Source organism: Quercus robur, chromosome 10 (assembly GCF_932294415.1).
Source record: "Quercus robur chromosome 10, dhQueRobu3.1, whole genome shotgun sequence".
NCBI classification, from domain to species: Eukaryota; Viridiplantae; Streptophyta; class Magnoliopsida; order Fagales; family Fagaceae; genus Quercus; species Quercus robur.
Genome location: NC_065543.1, coordinates 41,488,997 through 41,510,940, shown reverse-complemented (window position 1 = coordinate 41,510,940; position 21,944 = coordinate 41,488,997). Strand labels below are relative to the sequence as shown.

General features: G+C 36.3%; 1 protein-coding gene and 1 pseudogene across 1 annotated transcript; one reads left to right on the top strand and one right to left on the bottom strand.

The window, feature by feature from the left end:
* Positions 1-11,513: 11,513 nt before the first annotated feature.
* Positions 11,514-13,280, bottom strand: LOC126703686 (stromal 70 kDa heat shock-related protein, chloroplastic-like; annotated as a pseudogene).
* An 11-nt stretch (positions 13,281-13,291) lies between these two features.
* LOC126703685 (RINT1-like protein MAG2) lies at positions 13,292-20,887 on the top strand. Its single transcript, XM_050402737.1, has 4 exons — positions 13,292-13,756; positions 14,832-14,936; positions 18,350-18,453; positions 18,581-20,887. Exons 1-4 carry the CDS (start codon positions 13,450-13,452, stop codon positions 20,492-20,494), a joined length of 2,430 nt encoding a protein of 809 aa, XP_050258694.1. The 5' UTR covers positions 13,292-13,449; the 3' UTR covers positions 20,495-20,887.
* The last annotated feature ends 1,057 nt before the right edge of the window (positions 20,888-21,944 follow it).

The following is a 21,944-nucleotide window of genomic DNA, read 5'->3' as shown; positions in this document are numbered from 1 at the left end:
AAAAATAAAAACAGAAACTGGGGAAAAATTTTCAAAGTTGTATTCTCTCTGGGGAGGCCTTGGAGGCAGTTTTCTCAGATGCTTACGCAATTTCTACCAAAGGGTCAGAGCAAACTGTTTTGTTACCCGCGGAAGGCTTTCCTCCCCATCTTTTTCTCTTTTCTCATTTTCTCTTTCCCCTTCAGCCCTGTCACTCTCACAAAGCACAAACCCGAAGCCATAAAAATTTCTCGTTGCATTTTGAAGGTCATCAAAGTCCCTGAAGGCTTTGATTATGAACTCTACAACCGCAACGATATCAACAGGATTATGGGTCCTAAAGCTTCTTACATTTCCTTCAAAGACTCTGCTTGTCATTGCTTTGGCTACATGGTGTCCAAGATGAAGTATATCTACACAATTGACGGTGACTGCTTTGTAAAGTTCATTTCTTTTTCCCTTTTCCTATCTGGGTTTTGCTTTTCGTTTCATTCTGGGTGTTATTGATTTTGAATCTATTCATATAATACCGATCAAGAAAAACAACAATGCCAATAATTCTACAAAATTATAAAAACACCCACTTCAACAAAGAACCAAAAATATTCAAATGTTTTTAATAAAAATTTATTAAAAAATAGAAACAGAACCTGGGAAAAAATTTTCGAAGTTGTATTCTCTCTGGGGAGGCCTTGGAGGCAGTTTTTTCAGATGCTTACCTAATTTCTGCCAAAGTGTCAGAGCAAACTGTTTTGTTACCTGCGGAAGGCTTTCCTCCCCATCTTTTTTTCTTTTCTCATTTTCCCTTTCCCCTTCAGCCCTGTCACTCTCACAAAGCACAAACCTGAACCCATAAAAATTTCTCGCTGCATTTTGAAGGTCATCAAAGTCCCTGAAGGCTTTGATTATGAACTCTACAACCGCAACGATATCAACAGGATTTTGGGTCCTCAAGCTTCTTGCATTTCCTTCAAAGACTCTGCTTGTCGTTGCTTTGGCTACATGGTGTCCAAGAAGAAGCATATCTACACAATTGGCAATGACTGCTTTGTAAAGTTCTTTCCTTTTTCCCTTGTCCTATCTGGGTTTTGTTTTTCATTTCTTTCTGGGTGTTATTGATTTTGAATCTGTTCATATAATACCCATCAAGAAAAACAACAATGCCAATAATTCTACAAAATTATAAAAACACCCACTTCAAAAAAGAACCAAAAATATTCAAATGTTTTTAACAAAAATTTATTAAAAAAAAAAAACAGAACCTGGGGAAAAATTTTCAAAGTTGTATTCTCTCTGGGGAGGGCTTGGAGGCAGTTTTTTCAGATGCTTACCCAATTTCTGCCAAAGGGTCAGAGCAAACTATTTTGTTACCCGCGGAAGGCTTTCCTCCCCATCTTTTTCTCTTTTCTCATTTTCCCTTTCCCCTTCAGCCCTGTCACTCTCACAAAGCACAAACCCGAACCCATAAAAATTTCTCGCTGCATTTTAAAGGTCATCAAAGTCCCTGAAGGCTTTGATTATGAACTACAACCGCAACGATATCAACAGGATTCTGGGTCCTCAAGCTTCTTGCATTTCCTTCAAAGACTCTGTTTGTCATTGCTTTGGCTACATGGTGTCCAAGAAGAACTATATCTACACAATTGACGATGACTGCTTTGTAAAGTTCTATCCTTTTTCCCTTTTCCTATCTGGGTTTTGCTTTTCGTTTCATTCTGGGTGTTATTGATTTTGAATCTATTCATATAATACCCATCAAGAAAAACAACAATGCCAATAATTCTACAAAATTATGAAAACACCCACTTCAACAAAGAACCAAAAATATTCAAATGTTTTTAATAAAAATTTATTAAAAAATAGAAACAGAACCTGGGGAAAAATTTTCGAAGTTGTATTCTCTCTGGGGAGGCCTTGGAGGCAGTTTTTTCAGATGCTTACCTAATTTCTACCAAAGTGTCAGAGCAAACTGTTTTGTTACCCGCGGAAGGCTTTCCCCCCCATCTTTTTTTCTTTTCTCATTTTCCCTTTCCCCTTCAGCCCTGTCACTCTCACAAAGCACAAACCCGAACCCATAAAAATTTCTCGCTGCATTTTGAAGGTCATCAAAGTCCCTGAAGGCTTTGATTATGAACTCTACAACCGCAACGATATCAACAGGATTCTGGGTCCTCAAGCTTCTTGCATTTCCCTCAAAGACTCTGCTTGTCGTTGCTTTGGCTACATGGTGTCCAAGAAGAAGCATATCTACACAATTGACGATGACTGCTTTGTAAAGTTCTTTCCTTTTTCCCTTGTCCTATTTGGGTTTTGTTTTTCATTTCTTTCTGGGTGTTATTGATTTTAAATCTGTTCATATAATACCCATCAAGAAAAACAACAATGCCAATAATTCTACAAAATTATAAAAACACCCACTTCAACAAAGAACCAAAAATATTCAAATGTTTTTAATAAAAGTTTATTAAAAAATAAAAATAGAACCTGGGGAAAAGTTTTCGAAGTTGTATTCTCTCTAGGGAGGCCTTGGAGGCAGATTTTTCAGATGCTTACCCAATTTTTGCCAAAGGGTCAGAGCAAACTATTTTGTTACCCACGGAAGGCTTTCCTCCCCATCTTTTTCTCTTTTCTCATTTTCCCTTTCCCCTTCAGCCATGTCACTCTCACAAAGCATAAACCCGAACCCATAAAAATTTCTCGTTGCATTATGAAGGTCATCAAAGTCCCTGAAGGCTTTGATTATGAACTCTACAACCACAACAATATCAACAGGATTCTGGGTCCTAAAGCTTCTTGCATTTCCTTTAAAGACTCTGCTTGTCGTTGCTTTGGCTACATGGTGTCCAAGAAGAAGTATATCTACACAATTGACGATGACTGCTTTGTAAAGTTCTTTCCTTTTTCCCTTTTCCTATCTGGGTTTTGCTTTTCGTTTCTTTCTAGGTGTTATTGATTTTGAATCTGTTCATATAATACCCATCAAGAAAAACAACAATGCCAATAATTCTACACAATTATAAAAACACCCACTTCAACAAAGAACCAAAAATATTCAAATGTTTTTAACAAAAATTTATTAAAAAATAAAAACAGAACCTGGGGAAAAATTTTCAAAGTTGTATTCTCTCTAGGGAGGCCTTGGAGACAGTTTTTTCAGATGCTTACCCAATTTCTGCCAAAGGGTCAGAGCAAACTGTTTTGTTACCCGCGGAAGGCTTTCCTCACATCTTTTTCTCTTTTCTCATTTTCCCCATCCCCTTCAGCCCTGTCACTCTCACAAAGCACAAGCCCGAACCCATAAAAATTTCTCGTTGCATTTTGAAGGTCATCAAAGTCCCTGAAGGCTTTGATTATGAACTCTACAACCGCAACAATATCAACAGGATTCTGGGTCCTAAAGCTTCTTGCTTTTCCTTCAAAGACTCTTCTTGTCGTTGCTTTGGCTATATGGTGTTCAAGAAGAAGTATATCTACACAATTGACGATGACTGCTTTGTAAAGTTCTTTCCTTTTTCCCTTTTCCTATCTGGGTTTTGCTTTTCGTTTCTTTCTGGGTGTTATTGATTTTGAATCTGTTCATATAATACCCATCAAGAAAAACAACAATGTCAATAATTCTACAAAATTATAAAAACACCCACTTCAACAAAGAACCAAAAATATTCAAATGTTTTTAATGAAAATTTATTAGAAAATAAAAACAAAACCTGGGGAAAAATTTTCAAAGTTGTATTCTCTCTGGGGTGGCCTTGGAGGCAGTTTTTTCAGATGCTTGCCCAAACATCGAACAAAAAAAAAAAGAAAAAACAAAAACAGAGAAGCACAAGTTCAAATCAGATGCTTACCCAAACATCAAACAAAGAAAAAAAAAAAGCAGAGAAGCAAACTTTCATCACCACGGGTTGAAAACCCGTCACCACGGCGAAAACCCATCACCACGGCGAAAACCCAACATCAAACAACGAAAAAAAAGGAAAAAAAAAAAAAAAACAAAGAAGCAAAAGATGCGAAATACCTTCGGATTTCTGTGGAAAAAGCTGAGAAGGAGGTTGGTGGTTGGCGCGTGAAGCACTGCGTTACCGTAACATGGCGGGGCGGGTTGGCTTAGCTCGGATCGGTGAGGGCAGTGAGAGCTTCTTTTAAGCTTGTGGTGTTACTGGAATGGAGATGAGGTTCGATTTGAGATGAGAGCTCTGTTTACTAAAGAGGGAGGTTTTGATTTGAGATGAGAGAGCTCGGTTTGATTTGAGATGAGAGAGCTCTGTTTACTGAAGACAGAGGTCTGAAATGAAAGAAGAGAGCCGTTGAAGAGAGCATCAAAAGGCGCGCTGCACGTTAATTGCTCTAACTATGGGATCGGGTATGTAGAGTTATTTACGAAAATGCCATTGAAAACAGAGTTATGGAAACTGAAAACAACATTTTTGTGTTTTCAGTTTCCATAACTCATCACTCAAAAATCAGAGAATTGAGTAATGGAAACAGAGTTATGGAAACAAAGTTCAAAAATCCAAACAGCCTTTTGAGTTATGGGTCCCACCATTTTTGAGTTATGAGTTGTGGAAACTGCAAATCCAAACACCCCCTAAGTCACTGTGTTTAATAGGAGTGATTGTAACAAATTTGAATTTTGATAGTGGTTTTAGTGGAGTGTGAAGTTATTTTGTAGTGGGGTTGTTTGGGAGTTAAAGGTATATTTTTACCGTATTGTTTTTTTATTTTGTCTCTACTTAAACTTAAACATAAGGAGTGTATGGGTATTTTGAACCATGAAAATGAGGATCCCAAATAAGGGAAACCTCTTAAATAATAGTATAGATAAGCAATTCAATTCTCTCTCTTCTCTTCCCTCTCTCTTTCCTTTTTCTCTTCTTTTTTCTCTGTTTCTCTGTTAAACCCATACACCCAAAACTCCACCAAAACTCAACCATAAACACCAATTCTTCACCACCAAAATTACCCCTAAAAAAATTGCCACCACCACCCACCATCACCATAGTTAATACTTATCCCAAAATCAAACCCATTTTACAAAAAAAAAAAAAAAAAAAAAAAAAACTCAACCACCCATGCATGATGCATCTTCTCTTACAAACTTAAATGTTTACTCAAATTACTAACCGTTAATGTGGGGGTGACAAACCAGGGAACCCATACCAATGTATATGTTGGGCCAGGGGCCCAGCCCAAAGAAGAACCCCTCATCGGCCAGGCAAGGCTGAGGACAAACGGGACGGTCTATCATTGAGAGTGAAACTCTGGACCATTCTATGAAAGATGATAAGTATTAAGAAAGAAAAGGACAAAGGGAGACTTGAAAATATCTAAGGGAAAGCTGCTACTATTACATTAAGTGCTCTGCAATTAACTGAACCCTGCTTTTCAGCCTTTACAACCACTCTCAACGACTTTGGGAAGGGGTTGATGGGACAAGTAAAATCACTATCAACCTAAATCTACACGTGGACGGTGGAAATGGGGAGAAGATAGTATAAAATAGGGGAGAAGGGGGGGTGGGGGAGGGGGCGATAGATGAAGAATGGGTTTCCTCAGATAAAACCCGAGGACATCTCTTCCTAGTAAATCTATATCATCTTTCATTCTTTATCATCCAGATCTGTTGGTTGATTGTTTGATTTGCTAAGGTCCAAGTTTCAAACTCATTCTCTACAAATTCATTGTATTAGGCTCATTAAACCAAGACTCGATATAATTTGGGCTTGGGTTCCAAAATTGTGACCTTACAATTGGTGCCGTCTGTGGGGACCTGGTTCTAAGCGAGTTGCACGCTCAACCTACTGAGGCAGTACAGCGATATATTGACCATTGGTGGAGGAGACCATTGCAAGATAAGCTTTCCTCTCAAATCCATCATATTGCATTTTATAGTAGTTACAAAGTGGGTAATTCTACTGTACCCCCCTTTTTTTGGGGGTGTGGTATTTACTAGTAGACAACCTGCTATACTAGGTTACCAAAACATCACATTTGATGATTTCATCCTCACATTGTGCAGTTCTAACATCACATGTGACAGTTCTCTTGTCACATTTGGTGATTCCCTTATATTTTCTCACATTTGACAATTTCATCCCATTATTCAGTTTCAACATCATATTTGACAGAACTTTTGTCACATTTGGTGGTTCCCTTATTTTTTTTTTCTTAAATTTGATAGTTCCATCCTCATATTATGCAATTCTAACATCACATGTGATAGTTCTTTTGTCAAATTTAGTGGTTCCCTTATTTTTTTCTCACATTTGATAGTTTCATCATCACATAGTGTAATTCTAACATCACATTTGACAGTATTTTTGTCACATTTGGTGGTTCCTTTATTTTTTTCTCACATTTGACGGTTCCATCTTTACTTTGTGCAGTTTCAATAGCACATGTGATAGTTCTTTTGTCACATTTAATGGTTCCCTTATTTTTTCTCACATTTGACGGTTTCATCCTCACATTGTGCAGTTCCAATAACATATTTGACAGTACTTTTGTCACATTTGATGGTTCATTTATTTCTTTTCTCACATTTGACAGTTCCATCCTCACACTATGCAGTTCCAACATCACATGTGACTATTTTAAAAAATGACTGAAATGATCCTAAAATCTAAAAAGGGACTAAAATACTCTCTAAACCTAAAAAATAATCAAAATACCCTTACATACTAAAAAAATGACCTAAATGACCATGGAACCTAAAAAACAACTAAAATGACCTTGTAATTTAAAAAGTGATAGTAATGCCCTTAGAACCAAAAAAACGACCTTAATGCACCTTAAACCTAAAAATGATTGAAATACCTATAAAACCTTGAAAATTACCGAAATGACCCTAAAACCTTAAAAAAATTTTAAAAAACCCTTGAAACTTATAAAATGACCAAAATATCCCCAAAACCCTCAACAATTACCGGAATACCCTTAGAAACTAAAAAATGATCAAAATATCCTTAAAACCTAAAAAATGACTGAATGACCCTAAAACCTAAAAAAAAAAAAAAAAAAAAAAAAGATCATAATTACCCTAAAACATAAAAAATTATCGAAATAACTAAAAAACCCAAAACAATGGCCAAAAATACCCTATAACACTTGAAAATGACCAAAATACCTTCGAAACCCTTTAAAATTACCAAAAGACCCTTAAAACCTAAAAGATAACTGTCTGACATTGAAACCTAAAAAATAACTAATATGACCCCATAACCTAAAAAATTACTTAAATACGCTTAGAACCTAAAAAAAGTATCGTAATGCCCTTGAAACCTAGAAACTTATCGAAATAGTTTTACATGTGATTGTATTTTTGTCACATTCGATGATACTCTAATTTTCCATAATCTTTTTCTCACATTTGACAATTTCATCGTCAAATTGGATTGTATCAACATCGCATTTGATCGTACTTTTGTCATTTCCATGGGAGCATTATTTTTTTTCCACATTTGATAGTTTCATCATCATATTGGGTAGTTTTAACATTACATTTGACCATACTTTGGTCACATTCAAATTTTTTTTTTCCTCACATTTGATGGTTCTAATGTCACATTAAGTAGTATCAACATCACACATGACTGTACTTTTGTCGATTCATAACAATCTTGGTTATAATTAAAATGTTAACAATGAATTTTCCCAAAATAGTTATAAACTTGAAAATTAACAAAAATACCTTGGAAATTAAGGATTTCAAAAAATAGTCCTAAAAATATATAAAATTACTAATGTTGGGACATATGTGATTTGATGTTAGGAACATATGTCAATATTTTATGTAATTTGCTAATCTTTTGACAAAACACACTTTATTTGTAATTGAGTAGATCTAGGATGTGTTTAATGCTTCAAGAAACAAGGTTTCAAGTTCAAGTGTTAAAGCCATGCAAGTTTGTCCAAGAATCAAGTGAGAAAGTGCTGGATTTTAAAACTTGACAGCTAGCATCTATCAAGGTTTAAAAGCTGCTGAAACCTGTGACTCGACAGCTAGCTCAATAGATGGCTATCTATTGAGGTTTATGAAACTCAGTTTTTCATCAAATCTGTGAGTATGTGTTTAGGTTTTCTTTTCTCACAATCCTAAACATATATAAGGATTATTTTGAGGGCCGTAAAAGGTTACACAAGTTGCACAAAAGCACAGTTCCACAAGTGTGAAGAAATGTGTGACTGGAAACCTAGTTTGCCCTAATTCTTCTTTCTCTTGAAGAAACTGCTGTGTTTGTACACCGTAGGGTTTTGTGACTAAGCAACTTCATGATCTTCATGATCTTCATCGTGTGATGTACGTAAGAACTTTACAACCAACATCCTTCTCAAGTTGGTGATTAAGTCGTGTACTGGAATCCGCACAATTGATTAGTCACATATTGGGAGCCGTGCATTGAAAATGAGAGATTATCACTACAGAACAAGTCAAATTGGGTATTGGGGTAAAAGTTCAACTGTAAGTTGGTATAACGTACTAGGATTCTTGTACTTGTAACCGCTTGTTTTGATAATAATGGATTCTCAGGAGTGGTGACCTTAAAATCACCCGGTGGGGTTTTTGCCATGTAAGTTTTCCCCATTCGTAAACAAATCACCGTGTCAATTTATTTTCCGTTGCATACTTAGTTTAATTGGTGATTTGTTTGTGCTGCCACGTACAATTGCATGTTAATTTGATTAATTAATAAACTTGGCTAATTAATCAATTAATTCATCATAAGGGGTTAATACCTTTTTGGCCTATCAACTAAAATAACCCAATGCCTCAAATATGACCAAAAAACCTTCATTAACCTATAAAATGACTAAAATGCATTTTTAAACTTTCAAAATTAATAATAAAAAGATACTGAAAATGAACAAAGTAGCGCTAAAAATACCTAGAATGATTAAAATACTAAATATTTTGAAAATTACCATAATAGCATCAAAACCACTCAATTGGTCATGTTAGATATCTTGGATTTTTTTAAGTGATTGGAAAGATATTTTGGTCATGTTAGATGTTTTCAAGACAACTTGGTGATTTTTGACATCTTTTCAAAACAAGTAATTTGCATTTAAAACCAACAAATGAAAACATAAATATAAAATAAAGACAAACCCATATACAAATCACAGAAAATACTATAAAACAAAACCCAAACCAAAAAAAAAAAAAAAAAAAAAATCAAATGAAACCCAAATACCCACAGAAAAACCTGAACAATTGAGAAATGGAGAGATTAAAGAGGAAGAGAAGAGTTGAGAGAAACAAACTTGAATAGTGTGGCTACCAAAAAGAGAGAGGAGAAGAAGAAGAAGCTTGTCACGAGTCGAGGAAGAGATAAATAGAGAGGAAGAATTTGAGAACCAGAGGAAGAAGAAAGAATCGAATAATTAGAGGAAGAAGGAGCAGAGAATGCAAGAGAAAAAGCAGAGATAGGATTAATCTGAAGTTTTTTTAGTTTATATACACTGACCTACTTTACCAATAACCGGTTTCCATTAAAATTAAATGAATGGCTAGGATTGAAACAATGATAAATTAATGGTTAAGATTTGGGAGGGTACCGTACCCCCCAAAACAAATAGGGGGTACTGTAGAATGACCCTTACAAAGTACATGGGACTATAGTCACCCAGAGGTTTTGATATCAATGGAAACTATTATAGTGGTTTCAACTTTATTTCTAATAGCATTCTTTTCCACAACTAAAAATGGCTGGAGCTGTTAACCAAATAGCAACCAAATCTGATCCTACAAAATCAATTCTTACACACATTAGAAAGGAAGAAAAGGATGGCAAAAAATATCAAAATTTTGCTATCTCAATTGCTCTTGGTGAAATCTGCTTCTATAAGATCTCCTTCAAGCTCCTTGCCTGATGATTCTGAAGGCTTGGATTCATTGCCAAGAGTAGGTCTAGGCCTAGTACCAGGAGCACCTGGTTGGTTGTAAAGGGACTGACCTAGTTGCATGACTTCTTGATTGAGAGTTGCAATGGCATCCTTGATGGCTTGTGTTGAACTTCTAGCGGGTCCTACGGGTGCCTATCCCTCCACACCCAAATTATATATATATATATATATATATATATATATATATATATATATATAAAATTTATTAAAAGTTTGCGGAAATTAAACTTTACTACCCTAAACTATACACTACATTACATTTTATACCTTAAATTATTCGAATGCACACTTTGCATCCTAAACTATCACAATTATCACACTTTGCATCGCCACATTACTTTTATTATTAAGTTAAACTGAAATTAATATCACATGACTTGCACATGATTTTTACTTAGGTGACACATTGTTTAATGACCAAAACACCCTTTTCACTAATAATTAAAATCAAATGCTTATTTCTTTTCTCATTTTTTTTTCCATGTCTCTCTCTTGTACGTACAGGTACAACTCTTCCCCTCTCTCTTGTCCATGGCAACTCTTCTTCTCTTTACCATTATTCAGTTTCTCTTCTCCCCTAATCAATTATTGATAAGTACAAGTCCTCCTAAGGTCAAATGAAGTGATTGGTAGCTTCCCTACTTTTGGGCTTGCCTAAACATACCACCGTTGTTTTCTGGGAATTATGGGGTTGTTTGGTACTGTTGTTCTAGTAATATTATTTGTATTTTTTGGAAATATGTCTAGGTGAAAACGTGTGTTAAAATACGTGTAATATTATTTAAAAACTAAAAACATTTGTTTAAACTCCTATATCAAATGACCCATTATTTGACTTTATGTTCGGTTTTCCAAATAGAGGGAAATAGATTAAAACATTTTAGTCTTGTTTTGCTATTCATTTCCAAGATTAGCTCATTAGTTTTTACAAGCAACACAAAGATGGTGTTGAATTGGCTCTTGTTTAATGGAATTAAAGGACTAGCAATATTACGTAGTTCTTTGAAAATTAAAACTCATTGCAATGTCCTTCAGGGCTTTATAAAATACAATATAGTCAGTCATACGGTGCCAGCTTTGACCTTTGATGTTCTCGGAAAAGAAATACAGTCAATCATACAGGGGAAGAGCTGCTGGGCAGGAGAGAGGGGAAGGGCTGTACGCAGAGAGAGAAAGACTAGAAAAAAAGAAAAAAGAAAAAACATTTTGTTTTGTTTTGTTTTTTTTTTTTTTTTGATAGGAAAAAACATTTTGTTTTTAATTGTTTGTGAAAAACGTGTTATGGACTTTAAAAATGTGACACCTAAGCGAAAATAATGTGCAAGACATGTGATATTAATTTCTATTTAATTTAATAGTAAAAGTAATGGAGGGTAGTGTGATAGTTTAGGTTATAAAATGTACATTCAAATAGTTTAGGGTATAAAATGTAATTTTTCCTGAAAGTCTATTTTGAATGCATTAGATTAAAACTCATAAAACATTTATAAAAAAAAAGTTCTAACACTACAAAACCTTTTAAAAGTATAACAATACAAGAATTCAAATAATAAGAAGTACAAAAACAATTCAAACATAGCAACACAACAATTAAAAAGTATAAAAAACGTACATATTAAAACATAAAAGTATAAATTTAATAATACGATATATAAAAAAAATTATAAATTTAAAGTAAAAAAAGGCTAAAAACACATATGAATGTCTTACTAAAAACTTATAAAAATATTTTTTTAAATTATTTAAATAAAAACAGGCCGGGTGCAGGGGAAAATGTTAACCCCATCCCCGTCCCATTTGTTTAGGGGGCGGCTAAAACCCGTCCATTAAATTGTTTTCTGGGGCAAGAACCTTGTCTCTCCATGTTCCTTGAGCTGTTTCTCTGTCTGGTAGACAGAGAAAGTCAATGGCATCTCTCTTCTCCTTGTTATCCTTTGCAAACCTCTCTGCTTCATTAACCATCCTTCGCATCTGCATATTTTGACACATTTAGCTTTGTTCCTTTTCATCTTTTGACCTCATGCTACAAACTGAAATAAAGATCAAACATTTATCCAAACCCTATATATTTTAACATACCGATTTCCTGTCGGGCAAATTTATAATGCCAATGCCCCGCTTCTCCCCTGTGCCCTTGTCAACCGCAGTAACCGAAAGAATACCATCCGAATTAATGCAAAACTTCACTTCAATTTGAGGAACCCCACGAGGTGCAGGTGGGATATTCAAAATGAAGCTGCAAACATATCTGTTGTCCCAAGCGAATTCTCTCTCTCCTATGAAAACATTAATTTTAACATTAGTCTGCCCATCTACGGCTGTGGAGAACACCTCTGACTTGGAGGTCGGCAGAGTAGTATATCTTGGGATGATCTTTGTCATTACACCACCTAGTGTTTCAAGACCTAGTGACAATGGTGAAACATCGAACCCATGGCACTGAAAATAAATTGTCACACATGAATCAAACAAACAACAGAGTTATTTACACAATATCAACTAGAATTTAACAATCCAACCCACACCTAACCAAAGCACAAATACCGCATTCACAAACCAAATACTGTCATATTAAACCAATAAAAATTAATTAATTAATAAAGCCCTCGCTTAAACAAAGACAAAAACTTTTAACAAACCCATTACCAAAAACACAAAACCCATCACCCCATTTCTAAATTCTAATTCCCTTTCTCTTAAACACCATTTCAATGTCACCATTTCCAAAAGGAAAAAACTTTTACAAACCCATTACCCAAAACACAAAACCAAAACCCAACCGAGAACCCCATTTCTAATTTCCTTCCACTCTCAACACAATTTCAACTTTCAAAGTCACAAATCACAATTTCCAAAAAAAAAAAAAAAAAACAAAAAACAAAAAACAAAAAACAAAAAATTTGACAAACCCATTACCAAAAAACGCAAAACAAATACAAAACCCATAATACCAATTCCTTCATACCAGAGGAATCTGCTCACCATGCGGACCCATCTTCATAGTCAACGCACGCAGAAACTCGGCTCCCCTCGCCGAATTCGTCGTCTCCAAAACGAACCCATCCACTTTCTCGTTTACTACTCTCAACACCACGCTCTTCGCTCTTAGGTTCGGGTAAAACGCTGTCGTTTTGTGTCCAAAGAAAAACGCTTTGGAGGAAACAGAAGCCAAATTGAGCTTCCCGGAATACCCAGCAGGAGGAGGAGGAGGAGGAGGAGGAGGGGTAATTCGAAATTGGGCGGAGGTTGAAGACGCCATTGAAGAAGAATGAGATAAACCCTAACCCTAGAAATTGAGTGATTGAGAGAGAGAGAGAGAGACAACCATTGTTTTTTATAGACCCAACTTGTTTTGGGCTTAGTTTTTTTTTTTTTTAATCAAAGCCCAAATCTGAGTCAAAACCAAGTCTTCGGACTCAAATACTCACTCTGCCCCTCCCTCCATAAAGCAAAAGCACCATTGCATTACACTCGCTTTCTCTCTCATACGATCGTATGTAAACTTCCCAAAATACCCTCACTCACCGTTCAAATTTCCCACCCGCAACCCAAATCCGTAAATGCCTTATGGATTACGAACACTCGTTCCAGACGCTTCCAGTATCGAACACGCTCTCTTCCTCGGTGCTCTCATTCCTCAACGACAAGTTTCGCGCCAGGGCCGACCTCGCCGGAGCTCCGGCTCTCGTCTCGGAGCTCCGCACCCGGTGCTCCGACTTGGATCGGACCCTAACCGACCTCAACCGGAGCCTCGGAGCTAGCCTCGTCGCCTACGCTTCCTTCTCCGATCGATTCGACGCCGTTTTCGACGATCTCAGCGCCAAATTGATCCGACTCCGATCCTCTACTTGCTCTCCTACCTCTTCCTTTTCAGGTTCTACGTGCATTTCTCTTATATGTGAAATTTCTGCAATTGAATTTCAAATTTTGATGAATTGAATATTAACTTGGTGAATTTGCTAATTAATCAGTGGTTAAATCAAATATCTTAGTTTAAAAAGCATAAAATTTAACAAACAAGAAATTAAAAATTTTAGGCTAAAATGCAAATTGCACCCTATAAGTTTGACTCAAAGTTTCAAATTTTATTCAATTTAGGCCTTCTATCAAATTCCATTAAAAACAATTTGGGTTAAGTATGCAATAAACTAATGAAAAAAAAAAAAAAATTCTCACATAAAAAATTTATAAAATTTTTTTTTCATGTGAAAATAATAAATTTTTAATGGCAATCAGAATGCCTGAATTGAATATATTTGAAACTTAAATTCAATTGTATGAAAGTATAGTTAGAGAAAGGTGCCATTTGCATTTTAGCCAAAATTTTTATTGTTTTTAAAATTTACTTTATCTTGTTGGATATAAGGCAATGAGTGGTTAAGTAAAGTTGTAATATAATTTTCAATTTTGATTTTTGGGTTAACAGAGATAGAGATTGTTTTACATATCAAAAAGAGAGAGAGAGATTGTTTGGCATGTGTTCATGCAAGAGATTAGGTGATTAATGTTAACAATATAGTATGTAGGATATTAGGCTACAAAAATAATAGTCTCAAAGTTGTTAGGAAAAATTAATCATTATTGATGATTCGACACATCTAAGACATTTTTTCCCCCAAATAGTTTAGGGTTTTAATTCTATGAAGCACGGACACTTCATTTGGAGTGCCGTATCCGCATTGTACTATTGTCAAAACCTCTGTGTCGTACCTGTACCGTGTTCATGATTCCTAGTTTCTATTGGTCTAATATTTTGGAGACCTTGTTAGAGTGGGAAAAATAGTGTATTAGCATTTTTTTTTTTTTTTTTTAAAGAAAAGAAAACCCAATTATTATCATAAAATTTTGAGCTTTTATAATGAGGGGAGGGGATGAGTACTTTAATTTGGAGGGCTTTGGTGAAATTTTTGAAATTTTGTTGATAATTTTCTTGTGAAATTTGCATATAGATGGAGGAGGAGAGGGAAATGGGAAGGCGGAGAAGATATTGGGGGAGGAGCTGCCAGCATTGGCGAAGGAGGTGGCAAGGGTGGAGACGGTTCGAATCTACGCAGGTTAGTTTCTTTTTTTTCTTTTGAAAAATTGCTTTGAGATATGGAAATTGAAGAATGTAGAGTGTGAATGCAGTGGTAAGAAAAGTGTTTTGGTGATTTTGAGTTATGGAATTATTCAAAAATGAGAATAGTGAGTGGGAATATGTATGTTTGTGTTTGTAACATTCGAAAATGCATTGTAGAAGGTTCATGAAAGTGTAAAATGTGGAATGTTTTTCTCTTTAGATAGTGTGTGTATTCTTGATATTGTAGAGTAAATAGTAGTGGAAAGGATTTCATAGTTTTTCAGTAATCATGGCATGGGGAGATTCTGAATTGAAGGTTTTGAGGTCTGTAGTGCCAGTAAGCTTTAGCTCTAGTGGCATCCCCTTCCCTTATAAGTTCTAGGTAGAGGGTGAGGTTGTCGGTTCAAGACCCATCAGGTACTTGTGTAGTTTATGAATAATAAAAAGAAAGAGTTTGAGTTCTGTCGTATGTAAGCTGGCCTTTTAGTTTGTTGTGTCACATATAAGTGTGGAAGGACAATGTGTGCCTCGGGAGCAATGTATTCTGATTTGGGGAATTGTCATGAGCTAGTGTGTGCTGTTGCTGATGTAATTCAGCTCCGTAGATAAGTGTTCTGTGCACTATTGTTGATGTATTGTTTCTTCTTTGTAACAATTTTTGCTCATTCATCAAAAAGAAAAATTTTTCTTTAACGTGGTGTATATGGAGGGAGTGTAATAGGTGAATGTTTGAGGATGTGGATAGTTCGGAAGACCAGCTGCTTGCTTCTTTTAGTGAGTTCTTTGTTTGACTGGTCTTGGGCTTGGGGACTCACATCTAGTGATTCCCTCCCTCTGTTTTATAGTTCTCTTCTTTCTTGTATTTATTTTTCTTTTTTGTTCTTTCCTCTTTTCTTCTTTGTGCATTTTGCCTTCTTTGTGCTCTTTTTGCATAAAGTAGCTTTATCAATATAGTCATTTCTTATTTATCAAAATAAAAAAATTATTATTAATTTTTTGACTAATTCTGTTGTTTGGAAATGAGGATTTTATTCTTTACATGCTGTGTTTGGCAGTGTGGAATTGGGCTTGGAATTGAAATTAAAGCCCTTATCGTGGAAATTCAATTAGTGAGGAATCTAGTTTGATTAAATTGCAACCCTATATTGCCAAACACTGTCTTTGGATCTGTCTGTTTGTGTTTTCTATTGCTTCTGTCATATTTCCTTTGGATTAGTGGGCAGAATGCTATCATATGTGGAGTACGTCATTTTAATAAAAATTTCTTTTGAAAGTATAAGTTTAATTAGAATATAGTATAGAATTCTTGAATTGTCTTCCCCCACATCTTCTTCTTCCTCCGCCGGGGGCTTGAGTGTGTTTACTCATGCCAAAACCTGAAGCCAGCCATCCAGAATCTCTCACCCATGGCCAAACAACCCAAGCTGGCCACTCAAAATCCACGAACTGCCACTTTACAGCAGCAGCACCACTCTTGTACCCAAATCCTCTCCCCAAAGTACACCAAAACAATCCTTGAATAGGCTGCAGACAGCCATAATCCACAGCACCCCCACCACTCTAATGCCCAAAATCCTCTTCCCAAAAGTACACCAGATCGCCTATAAAAAATCCTCAAACATGGCGCCGCAACTGACACAATCAAAGCTCCCTCAATCTAGAGAACCCAGTCAAAGCCTGACAATCGAATTAAAGTCTGTCCACAACCCAAAATCCGCAACCCAGTAAACAATGCCGCATTTGTGGACGCATAGCTGTCATACCTCTCACCGCCACTTCCAACCCAAACCCACCACACACAACCAACACCAACACCAACACCATGACCCCCCACACATCTCTAAAGAAATCTAGGAAATTATGCCCCTACTGGCTCCTCTGTTGTTGGGTTTGGAGTGAGAATGTATAGATGGGTCAAGTTATGGAGCAATTTTGATGCTGACCAACATCAAAGGAACTAATTGTTGTTGTTGTTTCTCTTTGCTAGAGTGATTGTTCAATTGCCAACTTCTGAATTCCTAAGGGATAGGAGAAAGAAAGGAAAAAGAAAAAGAAGATCATGGAGAGAGAAGATAAAGAAAAAATCCAATGAATTTTAGAATTTTTTTTATTAAATTTTATTTTAACATGTATTATTTAGTAAAATAAATCATGTGTGGTGCACATAATAACATTTTTTGTGTACTGAGCCAATGGAAGTATGTCAGGAGGGCCAATTTGATCATTTCCCTAACCTTAGGAGTTTACAATTTCAAATTAAACTCCTAAGGTTAATTCTGACTTTAGATAACCTTCAGAGGCCTGGGATTATTATTGTGGACTGATGTTTTTTGTTTAAGAAGAATGTAGAGTATGTGGATCATATTATGCTGCATTGGGAGTATTCTAGGGAATTATGGTCTTTGGTTTTGTGCCTATTTGATGTACAATACAATGGTTTATGCCCTGCTGTGTGGTGGACTTGTTGGATTGTTTGATGGGTCAGTTTGGCAAACGTAGGGGTGGCAACAGCTGGAAGGCCATTCCTTTGTGCCTTATGTGGATCATTTGGCGTGAATGGAATAATTGGGCTTTTGAAGGAATAGAGCACACAACAACAGAGCTTAAGATGATTGTATTAAAATCTTTGTTTGACTGGATGGCTGTAACACCCCGTACTTGAGCTTCACTTTTTTTGATTCTAATAAAATTTCTTATTTACCTATATAAAAAAAAAATCAATTTAAAAGATCATGGGATAAGTTTGATTTTAACTCAAGATTTAGTGGATGTTTTTGCATTTTCTCCTAGGTTATATGTGGAAAGCTCAGCACTGTGAGGTCCTTGCAATCTTGAGTTTCCTTACACTTCTTTCTAGATTTGTCACAGCATTTGCCTACCTTTTCTTCTCCCTATAGGAACATACGTTGTGTTTTCCGGATTCATCTTGTTCGTGTTTCAACATCTGTCATTGTAAAAATAATGTATCCTTGAGTTTACATTTTTATTTGCTCATTTTGGTGTTGGGTGGACAAGTTTCAGTTTATAAATGTTTCTAGAGCCTATTTTGTTTTTCTCGTACCTATGCAATACTTTCATATGGACATAATTCTCACATTGGATATCACATAGTATTAATGTTGGGATCTGCATGGATGCAAGCAACACGCATGACTAAGAAACTTAATCAATTTAGCCATATCAATCTGTCCAAAATCGTGGGGATTAAATGCTTGTGACTCTTCCACATTCACCTGTCAAACATGCCCAACTCCATTAACATAGGATTATAGTTATAATCATGTGGGTGTTTTACCCTATCCCCCTACCTGCATTTCACTCTAGTTTTCCTTTTTGAAGGCGAACAATATCTTTTGTAACACCTACTATGTTTAATTTGTGTGATAAAAATTCTCTTTTATCTTTCAGAGACGGCACTAAAGCTTGACACTTTGGTTGGTGATATTGAAGACGCTGTATCTTCTGTTATGAACAAAAACCTAAAGAAGCATTCTTCCACACAGAATTCAGATGTGAGTATCCCTTTTTTCCTTCTTTTTTTTTGGGGGGGGGGGGGGTGTTGACTGTGAACCGATTGTTTTACAAATATAGTTTTCTTAAGTTATTATTATTACATTTCTTCAATCTCAATTGTTGTAGGAAATGCGTCTGCTTGCTATCAACACCCTTAAAATGACAGAAGAAGTTTTAACATCAGTTACAAAGACACGCCCTAAATGGGCACGTCTTGTGTCAGCAGTAGATCACAGAGTAGATCGAGCTCTAGCCGTTTTACGACCACAGGCAATTGCAGATCATCGGGCCCTTCTTGCATCCCTTGGATGGCCTCCTCCCCTTTCTACCTTGACTTCCTCAAACCCAGATAGAAAATCAGCTGAAGTCCCAAATCCACTTTTCACAATGCAAGGGGACCTCAAACACCAGTACTGTGAAAACTTTCTCGCCTTGTGCAGACTGCAGGAGTTGCAGAGTCAAAGGAAATCCCGGCAACTAGAGGGCTTTAACCGGAAAGTTGCTTTGCGCCAGCCTCTCTGGGCTATTGAAGAGCTTGTAAATCCCATATCACTGGCATCCCAACTCCATTTCTCAAAGTGGGTTGATAAGCCAGAATTCATTTTTGCTCTTGTATATAAGATCACTAAGGACTATGTTGACTCTATGGATGAGTTATTGCAACCACTGGTTGATGAAGCAATGCTAGTAGGGTACAGTTGCAGAGAAGAATGGATTTCAGCAATGGTATCCTCCTTATCAACATACTTGGCAAAAGAGATATTCCCTGTTTATGTTGGTCAACTGGATGAAGAGAGTGCCACTGGTATTCGGTCACAGGCAAGGATTTCATGGCTCCATCTTGTTGACTTGATGATATCTTTTGATAAACGAGTTAGGTCTCTGGTAGAACATTCTGGAATCTTGCTTTCCTTTCAGGAAGATGGGAATCTGCAGAAGATTTCATCTCTCTCTGTCTTTTGTGACCGACCTGACTGGCTAGATTTATGGGCAGAAATAGAACTTAGTGAAGCACTAGATAAGTTGAAGCCTGAGATGGATGATGAGAGAAATTGGAGAATGAAAGTTCAGGGGGCAGTTCTTTCATCTGTTCCTGAGGATTTCAAGTCTCCAGCCGTTTCCAGTGCTTTTCTTCGGCATCTATCATCTATGATTGATCGTTGTCGATCATTGCCTAGCATATCGTTGAGATCAAGGTTTCTCAGATTAGGTGGTGCACCTATTACCCGAAAATTTTTGGATTGCATACTTCAGAGGTGCCAAGAAGCTGAAGGACTGACTGCGTTAACAGATGATGATGCCATTATTAAAGTTGCAAATTCCATTAATGCTGCTCATTACTTTGAATCTGTGATAAAGGAATGGTGTGAGGATGTCTTCTTTCTGGAAATGGAATTGAATCAAGGTGACCAACTGGGATTATCTGTTAGTGAGTATGGCAGTCGTGAAGAGCCAATTAAAGGATCTGAAGGAGGTATTTTTGATGAGGAGATTGGAAAGTTGGGGGAGTTTAGAGCTCAGTGGGTTGAGAAGATATCTGTTGTTATCTTGAGGGGATTTGATGCTCAATCTCGAGATTATATGAAGAACAGAAGGCAGTGGCAGGAAAAGGGCGAAGAAGGTTGGACAGTTTCCAAGTCTTTAGTTGTAGCTTTAGATTATTTGCAAGGAAAAGTTTTGGTAGTTGAAGAAAGTTTGAACAGGATAGACTTTGTTAGGGTCTGGAGAAGTTTGGCAGCTGGGGTAGATAGGTTGGTTTTTCAGAATATTCTTATGAGCAATGTGAAGTTTTATGATGGTGGTGTTGAGAGGTTTGACAGTGATTTGCAGGTTTTATTTGGGGTGTTCGGGGCTTGGTGTTTGAGGCCAGAAGGATTCTTTCCAAAAGCAAGTGAGGGCTTGAAGTTGTTGAAAATGGGTGAGAAGCAGCTTCAAGATAGTCTGGCAGGAGGTGAGAAATGGATGAAGGATAATGGGATTAGGCATTTGAGTGTAACTGAGACGGAAAAGATAGTAAGGAGTAGAGTATTCAAAAGTTAAAGGCTTTAGAAGCAAACTTTTCCCATTTGTGTATCGTTGTCCCAAGAAGACACTGCAACTTAAAGGAACAACCAGGAGGTTAGCTCAGGTTTATTGAAGCAGTGGTTACCATTTTGTGTACATGGCTCTGGACTTCCTGAACTGATCAATTCATTTTAACAGTACCAGTAATTTCCAGTTTCCCTCAACCCACTTCTTACAACGGTCAACCACTGCTTACACCCTAGAACATCTCCTGTTCTTAAATTTCAGCCAGGTATGATGTATCTACTGCCTATGTGGCAGGTGTGCTTAATAAATTGTAAATGTGGTTCAAGGAAAACCACTCCATTCGTTATTAAATTATAATTACTATTTGTTTTAGCAATTGAAATGGATATACAATTTACATCTTTTTGTGGTTTCATGACATTATAGTGTGAAAGTAAATGTCTGGACATCTATGTGTGAAGTGCCATAGGTCTGCCAATAAGAGGGATGATGAAATCTTTCAAGCTTCTGGCCAAAGAAAAAATTTAAAATAAAATAATGAAGACATTTTTCAAGGTGTATACTTGCATTTGTTTCTTGATCTGCTTTCTTTTTTACTTTTGTGTTTCTTAGGACCATTTTGGGTGAGAAGAGTTGAACAATCTCCAGGCTCCTAAGTCATTGAATGGATCTCTCAGAAGGGAATAATGGTAGTAATGGTGTTTCCTTCAAATTTTTAACAAAATTCCTGATTCTATGACTCAAAATACATGTGAAATTTGGAACTTTGAGAACCTACTGCGATTTACTCCTGTAAACATCAAGGGAAATTTTATCTTATATCTTTTGTAGGCCCTACGAATCAAGATAGTTAAAAACTGTCCTGAATCTAGGTTCGATTCATTTAAAGCGAATCATGGCTACTCTAGCTAGGCAACTGCTCAAGTATGGTCGGCACTGGCTGATGATGTAGGGCGTGGGACATGTGAATTATAGTGTGCAAGGACTGGGTTTGTAGAGAAATTTTATTAGAGCTCCAAAGTTTTCTTTTTGTACCAAGTGACAAGATAGATTCCTTAACAAGTCCCATACTTGCAATGAGATAAACCCAAGACCTCATCAAAATGGAAAACAAATTAGTTGAGTCGATGATTTGTGTGAAGAATTTTGAAACAGAAAGTAGTAAGCACATATTTTACTACTATTTAAAGATCCCTTTATTTGATGGCAAGAAATTAGAGGATAAAATCTCTAAAATTAGGAATATTGACAGGAAATTGGGTTCACTTACCTGCATCCCCTTCAAGGGTTATTTTATTTTATATTTTATATTTTATTTTTATTATTATTTATTTATTTTTTGGGAAAAAACAAAAAACAAAAAGCCTTGCCTTTACTTGCATATGAGTGGTGAATATAATGATGGCTGTCACTCATGATGGACTTGGATAAAATCAAGTGATTGCAAGAAGTAGGAAGT